Source organism: Poecilia latipinna, unplaced genomic scaffold (genome assembly GCF_001443285.1).
Source record: "Poecilia latipinna isolate Pla-1442-1.1 unplaced genomic scaffold, P_latipinna-1.0 Scaffold349, whole genome shotgun sequence".
In the NCBI taxonomy this organism is placed as follows: domain Eukaryota; kingdom Metazoa; phylum Chordata; class Actinopteri; order Cyprinodontiformes; family Poeciliidae; genus Poecilia; species Poecilia latipinna.
In genome coordinates this window covers 23686-50618 of record NW_015112965.1, presented here as the reverse complement: position 1 = coordinate 50618, position 26933 = coordinate 23686, and the positions used below count along the sequence as shown (strand labels likewise).

At 38.1% G+C, this 26933-nt stretch overlaps 2 protein-coding genes across 24 annotated transcripts in view; both read right to left on the bottom strand.

Moving 5' to 3' along the window:
- Positions 1-16766, bottom strand: part of LOC106949528 (calcium-activated potassium channel subunit alpha-1-like) — a 96496-nt gene extending 79730 nt beyond the window's left edge. For 12 of the 20 annotated variants that reach the window (XM_015035818.1, XM_015035819.1, XM_015035823.1 and 9 more), the window contains exon 1: positions 15862-16765. In XM_015035818.1, the coding sequence (XP_014891304.1) occupies positions 15862-16095 (234 nt within the window). In that variant the 5' untranslated portion in view covers positions 16096-16765. Of the gene's footprint in view, positions 1-15861 lie in introns of all 20 variants that reach the window. The other 8 variants (XM_015035813.1, XM_015035820.1, XM_015035817.1 and 5 more) reach the window with 1 other exon arrangement.
- A 1638-nt stretch (positions 16767-18404) lies between these two features.
- Positions 18405-26933, bottom strand: part of LOC106949527 (disks large homolog 5-like) — a 30991-nt gene continuing 22462 nt past the window's right edge. For 3 of the 4 annotated variants that reach the window (XM_015035810.1, XM_015035811.1, XM_015035809.1), the window contains 13 exons: positions 26622-26696; positions 25491-25653; positions 25281-25414; positions 24273-24419; positions 23779-23962; positions 23344-23492; positions 22953-23123; positions 22539-22735; positions 22055-22198; positions 21805-21932; positions 21379-21488; positions 20130-20239; positions 18405-19310 (listed from right to left, as the gene is read on the bottom strand). In XM_015035810.1, the coding sequence (XP_014891296.1) occupies positions 19207-19310; positions 20130-20239; positions 21379-21488; positions 21805-21932; positions 22055-22198; positions 22539-22735; positions 22953-23123; positions 23344-23492; positions 23779-23962; positions 24273-24419; positions 25281-25414; positions 25491-25653; positions 26622-26696 (1816 nt within the window). In that variant the 3' untranslated portion in view covers positions 18405-19206. The remainder of the gene's footprint in view (positions 19311-20129; positions 20240-21378; positions 21489-21804; positions 21933-22054; positions 22199-22538; positions 22736-22952; positions 23124-23343; positions 23493-23778; positions 23963-24272; positions 24420-25280; positions 25415-25490; positions 25654-26621; positions 26697-26933) is intronic. The other variant, XM_015035812.1, reaches the window with a different exon arrangement.

The window sequence follows — 26933 nt, the reverse complement described above, 5'->3', positions numbered from 1 at the left end:
TGACATCCAATGTAATCTTTTATAGTCTACTTTATGGAAATGTGCAACTGCAATGTAACCTAAAACCATAGGGTTGCCCATAAACCCTCTTGTTTTATCAGGCATCATAATCTGTCATAATGTATGTAAATCAACTGATCATAAGATGGGTTTTAACCAAATCAAAAGGAAAAATAGTAAAAAATTAATATCTAAGAATTATAATAAGTCATGTTAGCTTTCAATCTTTGTTATCCGAAAATCCTGTGTGAATCCTCTAACCAAAATGACGCGCACATTCATGCACACGAAGGAAGTCGGGATGAAATGTCGATGTGTTTGGTGCAAAAATCATTCATACCCCTGTCAGATTTCGACATTATTAGCATTCAAAAGAGAGTAGCTTCTCTTTTTTCCCCCCAGCCTTATTAATATCTGATAATTTCCCTGAAAATTTTATATTTTTTGGGTTGGGATCATAATGTATTTTAAATAAATTCTTGGTGTTACTTATTGAATTAGCTTCTACATAAAAAAAAAAATGTATATATATATATATATATATATATATATATATATATATATATATATATCAATAATATAATTAAGAGCTGGAATAATTACTGATGTTTTCTGAATTAGGGCTGTTTAAAAAAAAAAAAAAAAAAAAAACACGCAAATAATAATTCAGAAATGGGGAAAAAAAATGCTATTCTATATTTAACAACCAGGTTCAATGCCTCCAAAACAAACCTATGCACATGTTTGCACACATGTATTTGGTAAACATTCAGGGAGAGAGAGTGGCAAAGAGACTCCAGGAGTGTATCCATGGCAGCCACTGAGCTCCTGGTGATTCTGCTTCACTGAGTGGGCTGCCAGCACGCCTGCCTGTCTGACTGACTGTCTTTCTTACTGCTTTTCCATCTGTCTGGTGGGACTGCGATGATTCACGGAGCAGGAAATCAAGACAGGATGCAGAGGTTAGCCATGTTCCCTGATGAAACACCCTGCAGCCACGAGGCTTCTATGTGATACCCTCACTCACTCACCGACACTCCTCTTGTTCAACAGTCAGCGGGGGGGACGGACCATTCACGTGGTCACCATTAGCGTGCGTGGCATCTGCTGCGGGTCCCTTTTTGTGTTGCAGCAGGCATACCTGGGATTGTAGCGTGCTGCATTTTCCAGATGTAGAGCGGACAACTGCGTGTCCCTGTTATAAGGGCAGTGGGCTTCACAGAACTCCTGGCACACAGCGCGTGTTGTGCTTCCAGTCGACCATAAATCTTTGTGAAGCTTGAGGGTATAGCATTACTGAATTAAATAAAGAGGTGAATGAAAGTGGTTTGCAACACATAAATATGGCCAAAGCAGTTATGATTAGGAAAATGAATTTGTCTGCAGTTAGGAATGAGAAATTATTCTGGCGTTTACGACGATAATGCATAGAAGCAAAACAATGCTTCCATTTAACATTTTACTACAAAATAAATCAACTCAAAACTACCTGAAGTCTTGACAATAAGGTTACTTCAAATCTACAAATATGACTTTTGTATTGGTCATAGAAAACACAAAACATCTAAAATGGTAACGTATGCCTGTTTAGGCATCGTAAACTTTAGTATTTTTGCTTTAACACAGTCGTGGCTGCGGCAATTTTAACTGGAGCCCAAACTGTAAATCCTGTAACTTCTGTCTGAACAACGGTCGCTGATATCAGTCCCCAGCTGCTTTAGAAGATGACTGAACCCTCTCTACAAAATTGAAATGTATATTTGTGAGCCACCTTGAAAGATTTACATCTGGAGTAATCAATCGTGTCGAGTATGAATGCAGCTAGACGGTGCCAAGCGGTGTGGAGATGCAGGCAACAGTGGAGGGGGGTGCAGTTTCTTTATGGAATTTATTGAAAACATCATAATTACGAACTTCTGTTTTGGAACATATAAGGGACTATCCTGCATATAACAGGAGACATGCCTATTTCCACACCTCTGCTTAATGGAAACAGTTTCTGAGAGAAATTACATTTGGATGTGTAAACTTTTTTTTTTTTTTTTTTGTGAGTAGGTAATTTAAGGGCCTGTTCAGATCTAGCTCATTCAGTTTAGAAAGTCTTGTATACAGACATTGACACATGGCAATAAATAACTGAATGATCATATCCCCCCCCCCCGCCCTTGTTCTTTTTGATTCCTAGCCTTGGTCACATGCGTGGCGTGTTGCTGGCTTGATGCTAGGGGAAATAGTGGTGGGGTGGGATGGGGGAGTTTGGTACCCTGTGTCTATCTGCCTGGGGCTGCTGCAGCCTCTGGGAGCAGCTCTACCTTCCCCTTGCTACTGCTCTTCTCATCATTGTGACGTCTTGGCAATTCCAGGTGACAAACTAGCACACATACATATTTACACTAATAAACCCATACAAATGATTGAAAAGGTTGATGGTCATACAAACACATAGCCTGGTAAAAACCAGCCCATCGTTTTATTTTGCTTCACACAGGGTCAAGGACCTTCGACCATTGCTGGAGGCATTGACTCTGTTGAAGTTTGAAATTTTACCTAATCACAACGTTTGACCAGATGTAATGCACCAGTTCAATGTTTCAAAGCTCACCAGCTTGTAACAACCATCCCCCACTGCGAAGAGAGAAGTCCCAAATCGAATGAGATGACTGTTGACGTTTATTCAGTATTGGAAAACGTGGCCAACACGGACTGAACGGCTTCTTTTATTTTCTCTGCTGTTAAAACTACAGCCAGGCTACGGCTCTAAAGTAGAGCAGAAAATTGACATTATAATTCTCAACTTCTCCTTCCGTTTGCTGATTTGGCCCAGTTGAAATTCTACCGGAGAAATCCACTTCAATGGGAGAAAGCCTAGACGGCGCAGAGCAGAGAGATTAGAATCTAGGAGCATTGGAAGGCGATGGTCAAACAAACACAAGTTCATATTTTATTAACGGAACCGATCTACTCTGATGCCTGATGCAACCTAGAATTAATAAAATTAATCAAGCAATTAGGATACCATATCCTTTTTGTAGAGCAAAGCTGCTTCAGTTTGCTGAAGTGGCTGACTGAACTTGTCTCGTTTCCCAGTTTAGATGATCGGAGTCTCCTATAATGTAGCCTCTGACATATTTTTGAGGGTTTTAGTGTTTCTCAGTGCAAACTAATCTTACAGAAAGGTTTTCTCCCTGTCCGTAAATCAGCTTCTCCAGGTAGCATACCTGATACAGTGAGATAAAACAGGTGGAAGAAAGAAAATGCAAGGGATCATTTCACCGTTTATGAAATTCAGACTGCATTTCTACTTCAAAATCAATGCTTAGACTGGTCAAAAACTATGGTGAATGAAGATCTATTCAACCAAGGGTCCAGCTCTAACCCTGTGGCCCTCAGGTTGAAATTGGGACTGAATCTTCTTTAAGAACCACTTTTGCTACAAAAAGTTCCATGTGGTCTTATTGTTGTGAACTAAAAGTATAATTTTACCCCTTCTGAGGCCAAACAGAGTACCTGGATCCCTCAGAATTGCTGCAGACTGTCATCACTAACAGTGCCAAAGCAAATCGTTTCAAAACGTTTAGTATTTTTATCTAACACAACAGTGTTTGTACAGTAAGATGAGCTTGCCAAATGGTAAAGAAATATGTTCGAAGATAGAAAAGTCTTAGTATGTACAATGTAAATATAAAGTAAGTATTTCTTCCACCCACCTAAACCTCCCTGGTTTAGTAATCCTCAGAAATATTATGTCTGCAGAGAGAAATGCAATCATGTTCGGAACCATTAGTCACAGACAAGCAGAACTGTATCAGGCCTCGTTTCACTTTCTACAGCCTGTTCAGAGCTCTGCAGCTAACCTAATAACACTATAACAACACGTCCAGTTCACTTAGGAGTAAATACAGACAAGAAAATCCAGGGAGTGAAATTTTCATCTAAGGCAGTTCAGTGGTATCACGCAACGAGGAAAAAATATATATTTTTTAAATGTGCAAAAAGGGGAGTTGCATTTTATTGTGAGGATATTGCAAAATAAAACAAATTTTGCAATATCTATGCTTTGACCCGGACAACTGAGGCTTACCCAGGTTACATCATTTATTTTGTAAAAAATAATCTTATCAGACCAGCCTTAAATCATAGCGACCAGGGAAATAAAATCTGAACTTGCATTTGAATCCCCAGAAGCAGAGCAGGGACACGGTGTGTGTGACAAGCGTGCTGCTCGACTCATCCGTCAGTTGTCTTTTGAATTTATGACATGTAACGTGATACAAAGTCCTCCTGCTTCTCAGTAATAAACTGGCAGCGGTGACAATGTATCTGCCTGGTTATATGAAGACCTCTCCAAGACTAAGGAAGGCCACTGTCTGGCCATAGACATAAAAACAAAACAATGTGGGTGAAAAGAGCACTATTCCTGAAATAACATGGCATTTAAATGAAACTGCGAAATTTACGGACAGGGAGAAAACCTTTCTGTAATATTAGTTTGCACTCTGAAACACTAAAACCCTCGAAAACATGTCAGAGGCTACATTATAGGAGACTCCGATCATCAAAACGGGGAAACGAGACAAGTTCAGTCTGCCACTTCAGCAAACTGCTACCCATGCGTTTGAGGCTTTCCGACATAAAAAAACATTGTTCCAACTGTTAAGCATGGCAGTGGCAGCATTATGTCGAGGGTTTGTTTTGCCATCACTAGCACAAAAAGTGGTTGGAAAAATGAAGATGGAAGACAAATTCTGAACTCCAGGTCAAATCAGCAGCCTGGATGATTGAAAGTTGGACACAGTTTAATGTCACAACGAGCTAATAATCCCACTGAAACTAAACAAAACAGATAAACCAGACTAACGTTAAGCTTCTGCAAAAGTCTTCCCCAAAGCTCACAAGTCTACTAATAGTGTGCTTGCTTGACCACACTTAAAAGTTGATGACTGTAGAAAGGATGCAGTTTTTATGCAACTTGCTACAGTTCCCTGAACCAAATGGATCAATAACAAAGGATTACAATAACTCGTTCACCCATCTCTTATTAAAATCCTTATTGCTCAAGTTGATTTCCACTGCCTGATAATTCCACCCTAAAACAACCCGATACCGCTTCCATCTCTTCCCATTAAGAAATTATGCATTTGCTTGATCTTTATCTCATGCTTCGTGTAAACAGTAGCTTAGTGCATTTCTTTTCTTTTAACGCAGATGTTCAGTTAAGCCCCAGAGTGGTGGCATTGATGTTTGTTTCCGTTTAATACACAAAATCAAAAGTCATTTCATTTCTTTCCACTAATTTTGCTTTTTTTTTTTTCTTTTCTATTTTGTATTTCTTACTAACAAGATCATAAACAATTCGGCTTGATGTACGAGTTTGTCTCCGCTCTTTTGCTGTGCTAATGAATACAGTAACATAGGCAGAGCCGAGGGAAGCTATAGTCATTAAGTAGGCCTAATTGGCACCACGCTGTTATCCCTCGGCACTTTAATGACCAAGTTTAAAAATGTAAGCTGAAAAAAAAAAAAAAACACATTGGCCACGACTGTCTACTGTTAATGCCACGAAAAGCCGAGTTCAAAGATTAATGACCTGTGACTCATGACACCGTCCAATTATTCTTTTAAAGGGTGTGGTGGCAGATTTTATCTTAAGGTCACACGCAGAAAATGCCTTCAGAGCAGCGCCGAAGTGCCGCGTTTTTGACATTTATATTTCAGAATACACTCACGGCCGGTTTGTATTTTTAATTTCACTCTGCTAACAACAGACGGAGACGTTTAAATCATCTTCGGCTGGAGTTGTTTCTTTAAAAGCGATGCGTTTTTAATGGCAGCAGGAGCCGGGTAAGTCATTACAGGCACTCGGTCTCCTCCGAGTCACTTTGATCAGTATTCTGCGCCTCCAAATTTAGGTCTCACAACCTCACCTAAATCAAGTCCGTCTGACACCGGAGGTCATTGATCAGCACTGCGAGTCTATTCCCAGAATCCACCATGATCGTTTGTCAAAGGGTCAGCGCATTAAACTTGAATATAACACGTAGCTTCAGATAGTTCCTCAAATGAATCAATTATTTAAAAGTATATTAATATAAATCGGATTATTAATAACCCAAGATGTAGAAAGAAAGATCCTGAAATATCTTCCAAATATCTTTCGGACCTTTCTTTCTACATGTTGGAGTAATTAATGTCTCCCAACAACGAGATCTCCCAATGAATGTTTTACTGAGTGAATGAATTCAACAAATCAATTTGTGAACTCTTTTTTTTTTAATATAGGTTTTATCATGTTACAACCAAAACTTCTATGCATTTTATTAACTTAGTTTTTACGTGATAGACCAACACAGAATAGTGTTTCACTGTAATCATTTCACATAAGTGTTCTAAAGTTTTTGAACATAAAAACATGTTTGTGTTCAGCACCTTTTACTCTGAAACTATTAAATAAAATCCAGCACAACTAATTGTCTAATTGTAAAGCCTAACTAGACAGGAAATCTAATTCAAGCCATTGAATTAGACCTGCAAGGATGTGAGAAAATTGAGCTTTTTGTTCTACATTTAAAATGCTACGTGTGGAAGACAACCACCAGTGCACATCTTCATTAATGCAGCATTGTCATGAGTCACTGCTAATGAAAAGCAGTGACAAACACTACTATGGGGAAGCAAACAGGAAGACGGAGGTGTGAGTTGATGGCGAGGACAGGACTAAATACACAATGCAACGTTCTTGGGACGAAACTTGTCAAAGGTTTCGATGGGCTTAAGACTGCGTCCAGCAGGACAACACCCAACCATGACACATGTAGACATGTGACACATGTAAACATGTGTCATGTTTGGGCTAGGACAACCCAGTTAAAGTACACGCCCGAATTAAAGTCTCGGACAAAAATTTGCAAATACACATCAAGCAAGGAGGAAAACTGACTTCAGTCGCAAAAAGTACATTTTTCCACGTTCCTAAACTGAAAGCATTTTGTGTTTACATAAAGGCAATGTGACTGGAGATGTATTGATTTGACACATGAGTTCTCATATTTATATGTAAACACCAGCAGTTTCTATAGTATCTAAAAATGTCATCAGGTGCAATCTTTTGTAATAAAAAACAGCAGGCTATGACGCAGGAAAAAAAAAAATATTTGTGGTAATCACAAACCTCAGATCACAGATGGAGCGGAGCTGCAGCATGCTGCTTATATTATGCAATGTAGAAGCTAATAAGTAGCTAATACTCACATGGCCAATTAAGTGAACAGGAGGAGAATTCTTCTTCACTTATTACGATGAGTAGTGACAAACTAAGTAGCCTTAAATACTAGTAAATTGTGAAAAATAACTACTAGGTTAATGTATGTTTTCTGGGAGTTGTTTTTTTATGTCTTTTCTTCTGTTTTGCATTTTGGAAAACTAACAATTTTCAAAAATATTTAGGATTATTTTTTTTTTAATAAAAAAAACTATATATTCCATTGAAAAAAAAAAAAAAAAAAAAAAAAAAAAAAAACAATAGCAGGCACTTGTTCAGTCTGCTTTATAATAATCAATTTGCACTTAAAGAGGGACATTTTCCTGATGCTTGGCCAAAGTCTAAAAAGGCTGTTAAGTAGGGGTGCACCCATTACAGGTTTGGTCAATCTTGATTTTTTTTTTCTGTTTTAATAACTGACACCATCAGGTCATAAGGTCACGATGACCTGACAATACCAGTGGAACAATACCAACTAGTTTTAGCTGCACATGAGGTAATGCTTTCAAATATAAACGACAAGTTTAGAGTATTGCTGTCCAACTACTAAATTAACTAAAAATCCCCCAAAAATGTTCCTGAGTTCCTTTAGGCTTTCATTTTTCAAAATTTTAAAATAAACTTTTTTTAAAAAATTGCTCAAAACAGCCTCTTACCAAAAACTAAAGTCCACTGTAATATGTTGCTTTTACAAAGTATTTGTGGATTAACAGGGGTTATATTTTTTCGACTCGCAGAAAGCCTTCTATACTGTTAACTATTATGCGTTTATTGCCTTGTTCTTATAATAAAACTTTTTAGTTCACACACTTAAAGAGATAAAATCATATGAGAGGAACAAAAAACAGTCACTAAAGTGACACATTTTATAGTCAATTTTGGTCTTCCTCAGGGTTTCACACTCACTCCAATTTTTAGGTTGTATATTAACGATTTTCCTGAAGTTTATCCATGTCACGTTGCTTCTAGATGAATGCAGATCACTCTATTGTACATTCAAAGGCATCAACCAATAAGCAAGCTGCAGAAGAAGTCAAGTCTAACGGTTAAGAAACATGGATGTATCTCAGTTTTCTCTTCACAGTCTGTAATTAGAGGTCCAGATGTTATGGAGGCAGGGGGAAAAAAACGCCATTAGCAAAAGATTGTTAAGTGTGTGGATGTAATAATGGATTCACACTCATTTAAAAGTCAAAAACAAATTGAAATTAAATGTGGTGAATCTTACACAGATGAGAAACAATTAACTGAAACATCAAAGATGTAAATGAGCAGCGAGGTTCTGTCACATGTGAATTACTGTCTGATCAGATCAACGCAAACAGAAAGACCATTAAAATATTATTCAGTAAGATATTTTAACTAAACGTATACTTATCTACCGTGATAAAACAAGATACAGTGTGTACTTTATTAGTGAATAAAGCCGTGCATGGTTCCACCAAATTTTGGCTGAATAATTTCAATAAGGAAAATGAAAACTTGTCCAGCAGAGTAATAAGGACAATTTAATTCCCACGCAGGGAAATGCTTTTAGGTAGTCAGCATTTTCCAATAGGGAAGCCAATACTTCAAAAAACTGAGAACATTAAATATTACATGTGATAACTAATTACATCTAGGATCCCATAAAAACCAAACAACAGTCATAACCCTACATTTTTAAATACATCTATTATTTCTTTCATTAAATGGTGTAAATTAATGTTTTACTCCCGTTTTCATACAACTAACCTGCCTCAGACTGCAGATGGAAATTTGTCCGTCTTCATGGATAAATATTTCACATTTACAAGATGAACTGAAGCAGTTATGTTAATTTATACGCACTGCCCATATTAAAATGACTAAAATGAACGTCAATGTTTCTGTGTTACATTCAAACTCATAAGAAATCAGACTGTCATATTATTATTACTATAAATGGGTCTTTTTCCACCTGCGAGCTGCATCAACGTTCGCCGTGCTTGACACGCTGTGTTTGCGCTCATCTTTAAGCACGTGACGGAAACGACAGCAAAGTAGCACTCAGCTGTTTGAACTTACTAAATCATGCCTCCCGAGTGTCATCACTGCAGTTTTTCAGACAGCACTTTAAAGCACCACGAGAGCAGCTCTCAAACTGAATCCGCCAATCACCACCTGATGCTACCGAAGCTTCTGAGCCGTTGCCAGAGGCTACATGTTAGCTGTGCATGAACTGCCTTGGGAACATTTATCGAAATAAAAACACTCAAACAATATGTCTGATTAAATGCAGAGTTTAAAGTATTTTGCATCCAGTGTCCAGTAAAGGGAAACCGTACACAGTCGTCATTGTAGTGTCAATGTCGTGCAATAATCTCAAAAGGAAACGCTGCTACGTGCCAACAATATGTTTGCACACTTGGAATAAATTCCACTGCTCCAAGTTTCCACTCTTAAAATAGAAATTAGTGACAGAGAGACTAAAACTTTGTGAGGATGCCGTTATGCTGGAAAAAGTAGTAGAAGAATGAGATAAATGGAGCTTAATCACAACTATATCAGAAGACTATGTAAAATAAGCCAAAGACCTTTGAATAAATATATAAATTAATAATAAGTGTTATCTTCCTAACTTCCTGTAGCAGCTGGCTGTGCTGCAATGCTTGTGCGGCAATCTTTGAAAACCTTCATTTTTTTATCATTTCTAAAAACTCTGCTACAGTTAATAACTGAACACACAAACAAAAATGTTGTCAAATACATGATCATCTTTGTTGCTGCTTATTTCATATCCCTGTCATGCAACTGCATATCGTCCTTGTGTTTCAATGCCATTGAAAGATTCACAGCGTTAATTATATAATGTTCCAGCGCTGCTTTCCGACACATTTTATGCTGCGGTATGTACAGTGTGCCCACCATATATATACACCACTCATGTACCAGGGATAAGAGCAGCAGTAACAACATTATTTAATGTTTTAACGTCATTTTCCAAAAAATATCTAAATAATAATTACAGCATCCCTGCAAAGAAGAGTGGGGGGGGATAAACCCTCTAATTTAAAACAACTCATAGACAGCTATAGCAAATGATTAAAGGTATAAAGAGGTAAAATCAATTATATGATATGGGAATTAATTTCAGGTTCTCCAATATTTAGGTGCAACTGAAACAGCAAAAACAAGAAACGTGTAAGATTCAAAATACTTTTTTACAGCCCTGAAGAAATCCAAGCAAATTAAAATCGTACACCCTTCATCCCAATACATACATAATATACAAAATAGGGGTGAATCAAAGAAACGCATACTTCAAATATCTGAAAGGACTCGAAGCAGAAAAAGCACACCAGCAGACGTGACAAGAAAAGAAACGGAGTATACAGAAGCTTAATGAAGTGACGGTAAAGTTAAGTTGCCATGTAATTGAGCCACCACAAAGGAAGGTGGAGGCACTCTTAATGCTAATGAAGTGACTAACTAGCTGCCACAACTTCTTTTCACTCAGCGCTGTTGTACTGTTCCATTTATAAAAAGAAAAAAAAAAAATGCATCTTCAATCCCCACCACCACATCCCATAACAGTCGTGATTTATCTGAACCCCACAAATAATTGGCTTTATTGATTACCATCACACCGGGGAAGACAAAACCCACAGTTTCCAGTGCCTCAGTGTCAGATCGGTCAGAACAGCGGGTGGCAAATGACAAGCGAGGTGGAATCTAGTGAAGGATCAAACAGATTATCAACTCGTTTCTGTGAGGCATTCTCCAAAATCTTGCTGTTTGACCTGTTAATGACATGCAGAGCAGGGAGGGAGCGGGGTGGATTGTTCCTCCAACACAATCTGCCACATCTCACAGCCTCGACAACTGCATAACACACGGACATTTACTCTTATAATGAAATCCATTGCTTCCTAGTTGCTTAGCAACCAAAACACTTATTCATATGGCGCATACTGTAAGCACCTGACACTGCATTTCTGACTCTTTGGAGTGAGACCGATTCTTGGACGAGGAACAGAGGATTTTAAGAAGACGACGGGGAAGGAAAGATCGAAAACGAATGCCAGGAGTGTAAGAGAAAGTAAAATGCAAAGGAAATGGGTAGATTTGAGTGAAAGGATGATCCATCTATGGCTCACTCCCACAGAGCAGCACAACAGGTTGGTGGAGCTCACTCGCTCCACTTGGCAAAAATCAAAGCAGGAAAACAAAAAATCTGACTGCTCTCTTTTAAATCACATGGAAATATTGGTAAGCTGTGGAAATTAAAGAACTAATACCAACCTTTTTTTTTTATTTATTTATTTATTTTTTTTTTTTTTAGTTTTTCTCTTTTGACGGCTATGTGAAATGTTTTGTTAAAAAAAAATTAGCAAATTAGGAAATAGACCGCTAACTTTTTGCGTGGTTTAAAATTAACATTTGTTAAATGTTCACATGCCACTCAAAAGAGAAAACCTGCAGTTATGGATGAATAGCTGGCATTCTTGGAAATGGATATCAGCCTGTGAGATATTATTACAACATTTCTGTCTTTTTATGATTTTCATCCTCAACTAAATAGTTCTTCATCTTGATATTTGTTTAAAAATGCATGCTTTTAAAAGTTATTTATATTTTCACCTTGTTTTTTTATTTATTTGCCAGACAATTCCACAACTTTAGTAACAAAACCACATTTTCAAGGTAATTGGAAAAAAACAAAAACAACTAAAATGTGGTCGAATTACTTTTATTATAAAAGCTGAAAAATTGTTGCTAAAAAAACTATATAATATTGTCTTTTACAGTTATATTACCATAATGTATTATTTTCCCTTTTTCCAGGAATGTAAAAAATGGCCACCCTCATAATGTAGTAAGTTTACTATATAGGCACTAAAGCTTCAGCTTAATAATTTGCTAAATTTATATTCAAACATGCAATAAGTTTATTTATTATTGACACATTTACATGAGTGTAGCTACATTATAAATTTAATGTATTTAGCACAATTCTGTTTACATTGTTACATGTACATCAATATTTCAACAAGTAATTGTTGGATTTTGGCCCTTTTGCTCCTCAGTTTTTCTGCTCTTTGTAGAAGAACACTGAGAGCCTAGGTTTAAAAAAAAAAAAGAGTTGGAACAAGCAGTACTTAAGAGGCACTGGCACTGCATGAATCCCTGCAGTCAAAATACATTTATATGTTGATGACAGAGACGTTTATATAGCAGTGTCATCCTTTAATCAAGCTCCAGAAGTTTTACAGGATGCTTTTAGGTCACTGCAGCGATTACCACTAGAACTGAACCGGTTCTGAACTCAAACTAAACTAATTACATTCAGCTGCTCTCAGATTGAAACAGATGATCCCTCCACTATAGTATGTGTATACAAAAAGGTAGCTCCATATGAATATCAGACAACCTGGCAATATAAACAATTCCATAATGCTCACATTTATATTTAACTCTCTGATAAACGGATTATTAAACAGAGACTAAATACTCCTCCTCAGGCTAAACTAGCAGCCTATCTTTGTCCTTCAGTATCAAGAAGCAACAAATTTAGCTTTCATTTTGAAAAATAAACACTACAAGCAGTCAATAACTACAAGCATAACCAATGCTAAATCAAGAAATGGTGGACAATCATTTTCAAAATTTCAGGTTCGAGCTTACAAACGTCATTGTAGTCATAGCTGAGATAAATCTGAGCTGTTGTCTGTATATTGCCTCTCACAGTTGAACAATCTTTACATATTTATGTTTTCTGGAGACAAAGCAACATACAAAGTTTCATCGGTCCACCTCATTGTTCTAAGCAGACGTCATTCCTCGTCAGATATCCCGAAATCCGACAAAGTGCTCCCTGGGATGATGGATTAGATCTTCCCCACGGCGGAGGACCAATCAGGGACACTGAGACTTAAAATACAAAGCTACTAAGATGCATTTACAACTTGTATAATAAGAGTTGGTGTACACTCTAATTATCCTTCGAGGATGACATAGTTGAACTTAAACATGAGACGTCTATTGTAAAAACAGTTAATTGGCTAGTTTTAATTCATAGTTATTATAAGTGAAGCCTTTGTGTAGTTTACACAGGAAATTTCACTCTGCACAGAGAGAAGTCCCAAACACCAAAAGATTACATTTCCACTCCTCACGGGCTCGTGTTTTCTTTGAACTTGAGCTTCTGGTGGTTTTCTATCTGAATGCATTTGTGCTTGAAAAAGGTAAATTAAGTAGCCACAACTCTGAGCAATTCTGACAATTTATTATGGATTGCGAGAAAAGCCCCGAAACAAAAATATTCATAAGGAAACCTGACGGGCATGCATAATAAATGGAAAGTAGCATTTGCATTCCCCTCCCCCAGACACTGTCAGCATCACAAGTGAACATTAGCACATTTGGATGCTGTTCATCGTGGAACCTCAAAGTTCAGCCACAGTCGCACTTTGTACTCAGGTTAACCAGCCTTCACTGATCGCACACAGGCAGGTACTTTGGTATATGTTTATATACATTTGTTTGCGAATCAATGTTTGGTTTTAAGCCACTGTATATTGCTTCTTAGCACCAGCGACCATAGACTACAGTCATAACTTATTACAGATGGTGTTTTCCTACAGGAACAAGAAATGGGGTGGAAGTGGATTTTCTTGCATTGGTTCTTTGATTTGAGCAATTACAACAGGGCCTGAAGCTGTGCAGCTTAATTTAACTTATGTTTTGTTTTTTCAAACACATGGAGAAAGCATAACTGGTTGACCCTATTTTTTAATGGTGTCATTATGAGTATATTACTTTGATTGGATAAATTCAGGTAATTTAATTTACTGTATTAATTGTGATGCCTATTGTCTTTTTGAACATTGTTATTTTACATGTTTTTGTTTTAAATGGATCTCTGTTGAAAATGAAACCCTTTGTCTACTGAAATTTTAGCTCTTAGAAAAGTATCGTCACCAAAACATTCCAACATTTCATCATGTCAGAGGAGTAACCAAAACATGGATGCAGAAATCTGGCCTTTATGGAAGAGGGGTTTTTTTCCCCCCCCACAAACCATGTAGGAGACAGCCATCACGTCAAACAATGTGTTCGAATCAGAAGAAACTAAGATGTAACTTTTGGTTGTCATGCAAACTTTCATGTGTGGCAGAAAACCAATACCACAACTGTAATTGTAGGGAGAAAATTTTGCATTAAGCCCTCACTTGGGTGACTGGATAAAAATGCACACCACACTTTCCAGTAAAAAAAAAAAAAAAAACATTGTCCTTCAAATTCCCAAATTAGGAAGTACTTACTGGTAAAATGCACTTTGTTGCTAAAACGTGATAAAAAATAAAATATATTTAGGAGAATTAATACTTTTCGCAAGGCACTGTAGTTAAAGATATATGAGAGACTCAATTGAGTCTCTCATATATCTTATATCATATATCTCAATTGAGTCTCTCATATATCTTTAACTACAGATTGGAACATTATTATTATAATTAATAATAATAATCAAAACCAGAATGATCAGCATAACTTAATCAAGGGCGTTGCTGATGGGGATTGTGCCATCTTGGATCACTTTTCTGATCAAACCACGTTAAATAGAAGTTTATCTACCAACAAGTGTGAAGAGACTCCACCTTTCTCAGTGTTGGAAGTAAAAATCTTTCTAGCACCATTACAGAGTGTCACATTAGACCAGTGGTTCCCAAACGTTTTCTCCTGGGGCCCCCGCCCCAGTGGTTTCCAAACATTTTCTGCCCCCCCCCCCTATGGATTACAAATAGCTGTCTGGTTGAACAACGTCTGGGAGGGGGTGCGGAAGATTCTTATAGACTCCCTGTCTCTAAGAATAAGGGAAGTGGGAGGCGGGGGAATCGACTTTTTTGGGGGGCAAAATGAATGTATGTAGCTGGACATAGACAACAACATCGGTAGCCTACAGGCTACTTGTTAAGCTTAAGGTGCTGTTAGCTAGCTAGTCATCATTTAGCAAACATTACCTGCATCCAACAGCTTTATTCAACTCAGTCGGTTAGTTCGGGGGAAAAAACTGTGAAAAGTTCTTTGCGTTTTGCTGCCGTGATTCTAACACAAACCTACGTAGCTCCACAGCAGCAGCAGGTCTCCTTCACAGGTGGAAACACAGCGCGAGCGTCGTAGCGCTCATGTTGCGTTTAAAGGCGGCTCGGAAAAACAGGTTACCACATGTTAACAACGGATTAAACAGTTTTAACTGCTGATAAAAGTGACAGAGGACACAGATATGGGAAGTGTGGAAGCCCCGACTGTATCAAATTAACAGAGGAATAACAGTTGGCCATTCTAAGGTAAAAACCGAGCGCATACAGCGTTCATGCTTTAGTTTTTTTTTTTTCATCCATCCAGACGGTTTCCCGCGCCCCACAATTTGGGAACCTTTGCATTAGACCAAGAATAGCAGAGTTTATTATTCAGTCATGTTCTGTGCTCTGTTGATGGGGGGGCCTCGGCACTGATTTAATTACATTTTATAAATCAAACTGACTGGACACGCTGTTGTCACGCACTGCTCCACTCACCAGGAATAAAACCCATAATAAATTTCATCCCCCGTGGGAACCGAGCCTCACCAAACCTACCTTCTTCTTGGCGTTACAGTGGCAGCACACGGTCCACAGGTACTTTAGGGTCCTCCACAGGAGGATAATGAAGAGCCCCCCGAAGAAAGTGACCATGGAGGAGGCGAGGAAAGCCCACCACATCCGCTGACCGCTGCTGTCACAGGGCACGTCGGGCGAGAACGGGATGACCACATTCATCTTGGACATGTGGATCGAGGGGTCCGGGCTGTATTTCTCTCCTTTCTTTGCCATCACGGACTTCTGGTCACCTGCTGGCCCCTTTGAGCAAACAAATCAACTTGGATGGAGAGAGAGCGAGAGAGATTCAGGCGCTTCGGGGAGCTCCAGCCAGCGCCCCCTGATGCCACAGTGGCTCAGGCATGTTTGATCGCCGCGCCTTGCTCTCCTTTCCCGCTACCGCTCATCTGCATTCACGAAAAGAGGAAGGTTGTTTAAAGTTAGGTGGACGACCGAGAGACGGGGAATAAGAAGAAGAAACTTCTGAAAGCAAGGTGCGCCTCAAGATTCGCGTCCACGGCACGAGTTGCGCGTCATCAGTTTGATCTGTGCGTAAAAAAAAAAAATCACATTATGTTCGTGGTCCAAAATAAATAAATAAAATAAAAACGTAGCGTTCCCTATATTTCTGATCCGTTTGCTTATTATCACAGAAAGAAAAGGGGAGCGCTGTCCTCGTCAGTCGATGATTCACTCACTCCTCCACCTTGTTTGACGGCGCAGCTTTCAGCAGCTCCTCTTGTCCTGCGCACTGTTGAATGCGCTCCTCACGGTGAAAAGCTAAAATATTCTGTAAAAAGGATAAAAGATTTCGCTTAATGTGATTTTGTTTTAGCTCTAGCGGCCGCCTGTCTCATCCATTTGTTGGAAGATGGCATCGCAGATTTACAGGTAGCTATGGGGGAGGAGCCATCAACAGCAGACGTAGATGCTCCCAGTTATTTATAGGGACCGGTTCATCAATGTTTTATGACCAACTTTGGTGTCTACAGACAATAACTCAGGGGAGACGTCTTCATCACCTGGACGATACATTTCGAACCCCTGTCTTCCTTTATAAATATTTTAAACACTGAAACCTTAAAATATGCTTTTAAAAGGATTTTTCGTTCAGTGGCGCCACCAAGGGGGGGGATCCAGGTGGGACAATGGCCACCCGTCTAAAACTTGCTTCGTACATTCTTTGCACACATTTCCAGCGTTTATTTCAGTTAAAAATGGTCTCCCACAAAATTACACAAATTAGACATAAAAAAAAATGTTTCAGCCAACCGTTGTCCTCAAGATGATGATCAAATAAAAAGTTAATAAATTCTGAGTACTGCACATGGAGATTGCTTTAAAGTTTAGTGGCAGGACAAAGTGTATAACATGAGAGGAATGTGACCCAAACAATATTTAAGAATTTGGCTCTGCTTAAGTTGATGCAAAGTTTCCACAGTTTGATGATTTGGGTAGGGAGATTTTTTTTTTTTTTTTGGTGTCGGTTCACAATGTTTTTTCAAATACAAAGTCAGCATTTCATGAATTTCACAGTACTTTATGCTTCCATGATTACCATTCCCAGCATGATGTGACATTTGTCCTCTCTTCCACCAATACATGGTTTAATGCTCTTTTATCACTGTGCTTGACTGGCTAGAAAACCCACCTAAACTAAACCCCATAAAGTATCCACCTTGTATCCTGAAGGAGGAGATTAAACAATACAGACGAACTGCAGACCATAACTAAAGCAAGCTGGACTTCCACGAAACCTAAGCAGAGCCACAGGCTGATCTCTTCCACATCACACCACATTGGTGATTCATGCAAAAGAAGCCCAGACCAAATATTAAAATAGTAAAGCTGAAATATAAATTGGTACTAAACACGATATATTTCCTCTTGAATCAAATTACTGAAAGTAAACATTACTTTAAGGTTCAAGGTCACCTGTTGCAAAACGAACTGGTGATGCCTTCTTTCGTATTTTGTAATAGATCAGATTTACATCAGGATTGCAACAGATATGACACCTGAACATGTGTTGTATTTATTCCACTAAACTTTCTATTAATATGCTTTGATACAGCATTCTGCAACACCCAGTTTTTCTTTCAGCAGCACCATTTTATGGATTACTCCCCCTTGTAGAGAATCTTAAGATCTGGTGGTCAACAGTCAAGGCATCAGCCAAGCACCTTAAACTGTAACAAAGCATTCCAGTGTTAAAAAAATCTTTTCTGAAAAATTTAATTTTGAGTTGTCATAAGTTGTTAACCATTATCATCAAAATTAAGAGACATCCCCTGATGCTATCCTTTCCATTTAATTACAGTTTAACCTTTTGTACTGAATTAAATTAAGTTTAATTCAGTACAAAAGACATCCTCCTAGACAAGCACCTAAAAAAGTGATCAAAAAAAGTACATCTTACTTATCTGAAATGGTAGATTGCACCCTCTGGTGGTGAGTAGGTTAACTTTAACAAAGTCTTCCAGTTGATCAAATAAAAAGAAAAGCAAAACAAAACAACAACAAAAACACACACACACAAATTACTTTTGAACAAATTCACAGAATGTTTGCAGTTCAACTATAGTTAGTTTTTATTATTTTTAAAGGAAATATTAACCTTCAACTCATCGCAAGTGTTTTATCCAAGACGAAATGTGCCAGGATGAATCACAAGGTACCTGTGGGTGTGTTTTAACTGACAGCCATCTATGATATTCAAAAATAAAAAATAGTCCCTTTTTTCAATTTAAGTTAAAGAAAAACTATACTGGCAGAATTTGAAACACATAAGCAGGGGACATAGTGTCACAACTGGAAGACAAAACCTGGATTGGCACAATGTTATTTAAGAGGAATGAAATGGAAAGGGAACCTTCATACCACAAAACAAAATGTAAGGAAGAGACAATTTTCTCCTCTATAAATAGAAATTAAATGGAAAACATTCTTCCTAATAATTAGACAAAAGTAAATGTGGAGAAAATGCATATAAATATAGAAAAGGAAGAGAGCATTGAAGTCTAGTCCATCATCACTTCAGGAATATGGTCTTCACTGTGGTCCAACATTATTTTATGGCAACAAAAAGGAATTTAAGGAGTGCTACCACATCTGAGGGAGAACAGAACATTCAAGTATCAAATACTAGTGTAAACAAACCTATCTGCTGCTCCCAATGTCACTAATTTAGTGGGAATATTGCATGATTACCATCATCTGTGCTGATGTTTGTAAAATTGAGTAAGCCTTGGACATTAACGGAAGTGTCAGCGATTTGTAGTGCACCCTATGATTAAAAAAAATTATAATAAAATGCTACATAAATGTGAGAGTGGCATGAAATCTCTATGGTGCTCCATCTGGAATCCAGAGGACTTTATTCTGCTCGTGCTCCACGATGGTCGTGATTTGAGTGCAAATGGAGGAGACGCTGCCTCCTTGGACAACGCCTGCAACACAGTGGAGGGTGGGGGAGGAATATTCACATGATAAGCATCCAAGTCAAATATTAACTTAACTTATGACTAGTAAATAAAACGTCTGAAAAGTAGAACCAGACAATGGGATAAGAAAAATTCTAAAAGCCATTTGAAAAACCAAACCGTTTTATTCAGCGGGGAGTGTTTTGTCTAAACGTTCTTCTTTTAAATGTTATTTTTAAGCTGATCAGAGTTTCTGCAAAAGTCTTATTACTAACCCATTTGTTTCTGTCATACCGATGTAAAGAGATAGTGTGACAAAGCAAATAATTTCTTTTAGCAACTCGATCCTAGACTGGGTGAGGACTGAAATTTATAAAATTACTTGTTCATCAATGTGGATTTTGAAAATCATTACACAAAGAGATGTTCTAGTTTCCAGTTATTTAAATGAGACGGTGGCATTAAAATAATTCAAGCTCAAATCTTTGGAATTAACAAGAATATTTTCCTCTCAATTGTCTCTACCAGATAAAAACTGGTTTGTGTTCCCATTTTTGAGAAAATGAGCCAGCAACCTGCTCCTGTTTTAAAGGATCAGCGGTGTGTTTGCTCCCAAAGCTGTTTGCCATAAGTTGCCTCCTCTTGTTCTCATTAATCAGCTGGACAGTTGTGGGTTTCAGATTGTCTGCTGCTCCAGATCGTAAATCTTTAACCCTGATCTGATAAGGAAGATGGGCACAACTCGGATAACCTTCACACTCACGGCTTGAAACGGATGTTTGCGTACGTTCCATATCAAAGCTAGGAGTCGGTTCATTACAATCAAAATAAATCATTTCCACTAACCTGTGAAGAACCGGCTGTACTCCTGCTCAATTTTCTGTGCCGCTTCAAACTGCTCCTTGGAATGTTTCTGAGAGAGTTTATCCCGCAGGTAAAGAGGATCCTTCTGCTCCCTGAGGAGAAAATATCCACAACGGTTAGCACCTCCACACAGCTTCATAAAAAGCTGCAGAAACGCTGCAACAAACCAGAGCATCTATAAATCCCAAAATATATTTTTATTGACCGCATTTAGATTAAGAGTCGTGTTTGTCACTTTATTGCTTCAAAGATGAATAACTTTTGTTCAAATTCCTCTAATATGCACTACATTTTTATAATTTTGAAGACGTTTAGGATTCAAAATGAACAGCAACAAAAAGTGCCAAGTATTCATAACCCTTGAACTCTTTCACATTTGTCATATTACAACCTCAGACCTTCATGTATTTTATTGAGATTTTAAAACTATTATTTTTATAACGATCATTTTGTACTCGCGCTACAAAGTTGTGTAGCGCGAGTACATTTGTATTCAGTGTGTCGAGTCAATACATAGAACGTGATATCTGAAATTTGAAGAACTTTTTGTTTTTAATTGCAAAAAAAAAGAAACTAAACAGTGGAAATCTTTTAATACCTAAACATTCATTACAGAAGAGGTCATACTGGTTTTCATGATCAAAGTCTACTGCTGCCTCCTTGACTATAAAGGTCACATTAAATACTTGAAGCCATTGTCAGCTGCTCCATCAGTCCAGGTGGAAATTACAGCCACCCACACAAGCTCCAGGAAGCCCCTCCCAGGACAGCTGGCACTCAGCTGATGACATTGAAGGCTTAGCAGGAATCAATCTCGGCCACGTTCAACTGCTGCAGTTTCATAAATTTGCAGCCATTTGTGTGTGTGTGTGTGTGTGTGTGTATATGTGTGTGTGAGTGTGAGAGAGGCCTCGAAAGCATGAGAGCTTGTTCTCATTTGTGTCTGTGCTTATGCGCTTGCGCACAAAAATAACATGATGAGAGTTTAACAGATTAAATCTTCCCGTGCGGAAGACTTCTTTCAGAATCACCGGCTGATCAAATCCAATGAAATGAAAAAAAAAAAAAAAAAAAAAAAAACGGCTCAGAGAAAACGTCGTTCAAGGTTTAAACTGTAATTCTAATCAATAAACAGCAGCTTCAAGACAAACACAAATCAAATCAAACATATCCTCAGGCCAGAAAATGAAAGGTGAACCACACATGCTTCCAGGGCCATGGGATTACTCACTTTATCTGCTTGGCATTTTTGTATCGAATGAATATGACGATTGGGTAGATGTGAACGCTGTGAAGACGTTCGATGGCGTGAGGAGCAATGTCAAGTAAACAGTGACAGTCCTATGAGAGAATGACAGCAAAAAAACTGCATGAGAAATGAGGGATGGTGCAAAGCAAAATGTTGGTCAAGATTTAGCTAAACATATATTTATAAAATATAAATATATTTCTACCATTTATGGATTTGGAATCCATAATAATTTAAAGTTTTTCTGCTTTTATACTTCACTTTACTTTTCAACCACCATGGCATGGCTGTAGATACAAGGAGGAAGAACAGTTGAGCTGCCATACAAAACTTTGCTGTTCTAGGACAACCTTCAGCTGACAGTCTGATGCACAGATACCCACTGATGACATGAGCAAAAAGCTTTACCTTCTCTATGATCTCCTTTATTGATGCAACAGTTGTCACATCAAAATGGCCGCTCCTCCGTTTGTAATCGATGAACACGCAATCCTTCACGCCTCGCTCTATCGCCTGTTGGGATGCCTTCATGATTTCTAGATTTGAGAACAACAAAAAAATACAATCAAACTTATTTAGCTTATCTAATTATTTTCTGGCTTCAGTACAATGTTATATTAATACATTTTATGTGAGTGTGTCTGGTTAGCACACTCACCAGGCAAGCAGCGGCAGAAGTTAGCAGGAGCCTCTGTCACCAGCAGGTCCTTACAGGCCTCCATTAACGGACCCAAGATCAGCACCGGTCTGGGGGACGAGCAGTCCACCTTCTGAACCCGCTGGTACATCAGACCCATTCCATCTGAGCATGACGTACAGAAATGAACTTTAAAGGGATTCATTATTTTAACCTGAGAGGAATGTTCTGGAACTAAATGTACTTCTTTAGTTCTATCTCTGACTTCCCAGGCGGCAGTGCAGAAATAGTGTATTCTCACTCTCTAATTCAGAGCAGGAAGCTGGGAATAAAGATAATAAAGGGCTGGACTTTGAGTAGGTCATTCTAATATCTGCTGTAAACCTCATTCTGAAATTGTTTGGAATAGACAAGATTCAGTAAAACTTTGAAGTTGGTCAATGACTATTAGGGTCAGATCTGAAATTAGTCGAAGATATTTCTGGGGGGGAGGGGGTGATCTCACCTTCCGGGATGGGCAAAGAATCTGTGCTTATGGAGTCGAGAGCCATCAGGTCCTTCCCATCCTTGGAGCCGCTTCGTTTGTGCTTCAGCCGCCGACGGAAAAACGACCTCCGAGCAGCAGCAGACATGGACTTACTGGTTCCGTTCTCATCCTTCATGTCAGCCAAGCCGTGTCTTTTGTAAAACTCCTGATCCATCCTAAGAGACATTTGACATGCGCAGATGATGTCAAATGTTCAATAATGTAGTGAATAATTCTAAAATTACTGAGCTCTGACAAACACAGAAGCCATTTTATTATCTACAAGATGAGACACGTGAGCTTACTTGAAATTATGAGCTTAATATGGTTAATTACATTCAAACAAAAACTGATTTAAAAACAAACTAATTCATTGCCGTTGGCTGGACTTGCATGTATTTGCTTGGGATGTGTCCCCTCTCCAGCCTCTGTGCATTCTCATCAAGCTGCCAGGCCATCCAGAAGCCAAAGCTGCCATTTGGTAAAGTGTCTTCAACATACAGGATGTCATCCTTCTTAAAGCTCAGCTCCTGCTCCGCTTCTGCAACCCGCTCATAAAGCACTCTGACAAAATATAAATGTGTTCATTCAAATATTAACATGCAAAATATTTAATTCTGAACCACACGTATGACATAAGACAAGAAAAAACGTCTCATTTATTAAACTTAAATTGCATAATCTTTCTGCTTTTACTTTTTAATGGGGCTCCTATATTTTTTCCCCAGGCTTAACATTTATTTATTTAGGAAACAGCAGTACAAAATGCTTAAACCCTAAGCACCTGATGAAAAATCCGTCTCCTTGAGATTCTTTGATGACAGCAAGGCTGTCCCCGTAGTTCTGGACCTTGAACATGACTTCATCAGCTGGTTTCAACATTTCCAGGTAAGCATCTTCTTTAGTTTTATTCTTCATGCTGACACCATTGTACTGGAAGACAACAATTGTACAACTGACAAATAGGACACAATTCTGCCAGAGACAAAGAACAATGACATTTACAGTAACACTCATAAGAATATGTGGAACAGAGACAGCTACACCAAGGACAGAGGTTGAACTTCAAAGTCTAGACAGCACAGGAGGTATTTTGCAGCTACATACAAATGTATAACTGAATAGCATCCAATGATTTCTTACTCTAACTATTGGGCGACATTTTTACGGTAAATCTGATTCTTTACACATCACAAACACTGATGAACTCTGTTTTTACCTCCAGTATAAGGTCTCCAGTAAGCAGTCCGTCAGGAGTCTTTGCCGGGCTTTCATCATCCAGCATTTCCACAAAGATGCCACAAACATTTCCTCCACAGATCTGCACACCCAGCTCTGTCTCAATCCTCTTCAGTCTCACCAGGCGAGGCTCTGCAGCCCGCAGTAAAAGGGAACCTGGAAGCCTGAAATTAAACCAAAGTTTGAACTCCTTAGGACATCAAAACTTGCTGCTTAATGTTCAAAAGGCAAATATCCTTTTATTGTACAACCAGAAAATCTAGAAAACATGAACACAAATCAGTATCAACCCGTTCAATTGGCTTGTAAAGCAGATAAGCAATTTTAAAATGTATTACTCTGAAACTTTTTCAATTTCTGACATGGAAATGAACAGACATATTGTGTGAGCATCAAACATGAACACAACCAAAAGAAATAAAAGGAGACATGTCCTTAAAGTGTTCAGTGGAGTGAGTGAAACAACGTCGACACCTGAAAGAGTTGTGTGGACTTGTGGCAGGAGTAGTCTGCCTGGAAGAAGGCGTCATTGTTCCCTCGTCCTGTTCGCTCAGTGTGTCCACGGCGGAGTGATTATCTGGACTGGTAGTGAGATGGTTGCTACCAGACTCCACTTGAGACCTTAAAAAAAAAATAAAATCATATATATATATATAATCTTTTTGACTTAGCTCAATTACACAAGCTGATTGAATATTTACTTTCTGGTTGTTTTAGACTATTGTCATCTATAACATTCGGTGCTAGTAAACAGCTTCCATGAATACATAATGAGCAAGAATATCAATAATTTTGAGCCTTCAGTCACGCATTTGAGTAATTCTTTTTACAGTGAAACTATACCACAAATTACCTTCAATATTTTTTAAAACAGGATTTGAGTGCATCAGTTTAAATGTATTTGGTTATTTCAAATGCCCTTTGAAATAGTAAAGAGAAACAACAGTTCTTATAGCCAACAGCAAGCTTCAGGCTTGATTCCAAGTGGATGTTTGACCCGTTATCTTGCCAGAAATGGCATGGTTCCTTTAGACTGACTGATTTACCCAACTTTTACACAAAGCATTTTCACAAATCCTTATTAGGATTGATGTCGGGGACAATGACTTAAATAAACTTCGACATTTCTGACAATAAATAGTCCATCAGGATCATGACAGAAGCTTTTTACTGGCAACAAAAGGGTCTGGTTTTTCTCAAACTTTCTAAAGGACATTTGTTCAAATATTGTTATGTATTTATATATAAATGAGACAGCATGTACAATTTTGACCACGTATAAACAATAAAAAATTCATAAATTCAAAGTTGCGCAATGAAAACCATAGAATTTTTGCTTTGTGATCAGTTTGTAAAAGATTAAAATGTTAAAAATAAATTTGAAACTCATGCATTCTGTCGGTTTCAGCATTTGTTTCAGCAACAACTCTGGTTCAGTAGTCTTCTTTAAAAATAACTACAAAAACCAACACGCCAGCTTACCCTGAGCGGGAGTGGTTCCCCAGCTGACATATGTGAGGATTATACTGAGCCAAAATGCTGACCGTGTCGCACTGCTGTCCAATCACCAGCCGTGCCTGTTGCTCGTTGGCGTTGCGAAGGTTGATTCCATTAAACTGCAAACAGCTTTGATTTATTAGAAACAGAATAATAAAAAAAAGTGAAATTGAAGAAGCATGGCAGTTGCTTTACCTCCAACAGCTGGTCTCCGTACTCTAGACGAGCCTGATGAGCGATGCTCCCCGGTGTTACTTTGGAAACAAACACTCCTCCGTTTTCTCCACTGACAATAGAGATCCCAAGCGGTTCTACTCCTTTCTGTACCGTCACATTGCGTGGCTCACCTAAAAAAGGCCTTAAAAACAAAAAAAAGGTCCAGAAATTCACTAACCTATAATTGTACACCACAAAGTTCAATAAATAAATAAATGTTTATAGGTTGCACCACAAAAATGATTTTAATTTCTACAAAAAACATGTCAATAAAACTTAAATTTTATAAACGAGTACATCTTTAAAGCACCTAACAGAAGTAGTTATTTGTATTTTACTGAGAGCTAATTTAACAAGTAGTGCTTCATTTATAAGTAGAAAGAGAAAACTAAAGATATATTACTAATTAAAAAAACAGTGTGTTGTGAATTTGCATTTTGTGTTCTTTACACTGAAACCTAAATAACAATGTTTTCAAAAGACACAAGTGAACAAACACCATCATAAAGACCAAAGATCACACCAGGCAAGTCAGAGTTGCAACTGAAGAGATATAAAGCAGTGCTAGATTATAAGACAATATCCCAATTGTGGAACGTTTTATTATTTCCTTCGAACTAACAGCTGGAACAGCCGGACGATGGATGAGGCTTCACAATATCAATTATGGACTAATTTCTGTTGGTTCTACACACAAAATTTCAATAAAATCAATTGAAGATAGTGGTTCTAAGGGCTGAGAATGCTTTTTCAATGTACTGCATATTTAATGTCAAACGTTCCTCCTGTAAATTACAAAAAATTTAAAACATTTATTATGTTAAATAAAAGCCTTAAACCGCATCATACAGAAAAGTAACAGAATGTGCTTTAATTCTTCAGTCAAGTAGTTCTACTGAATTTTTATGAACCACACGCAGAGCAGATTAGAGATGATGCCCTAAAGGGAAACACATTTAATTTCTAGGTTACATTAGAAATGTAAATAAATCATGCATGAGGGCCCCTAAAAAAAGGGCTGATTATTGCGTTCATTTGCACATGCACAAAGATTATGTTGAGACACTCTTGTGCATACACTGTTCATGCTACAAGTGGCCTGGAACACACCTCAAGCTTCTCAAAGAGAAGAACAAGGGCTTTCCTGCTGGACGTCTAACAGAAGGTGTGTAGGAAGAAACAAATCTGAGAAGTAGATGAAAAAAAAATAGACATATATATGTATAGATGCATAAAGAATCAAAGTGATAGAAGAAGGATTTCAGGTTTTAATCAGAGAGAAGAGACAGAGGCAGGAATAAGGTTAGATGGTGAGCCAGCGTGAGACGAAGGCTGACGGATTTGTTTATAGCAATCTGAGCATTTCATCACAATGAAGCAGACAAATTGAGGAAAACATGTCATGCTCTACTGAATGATGAC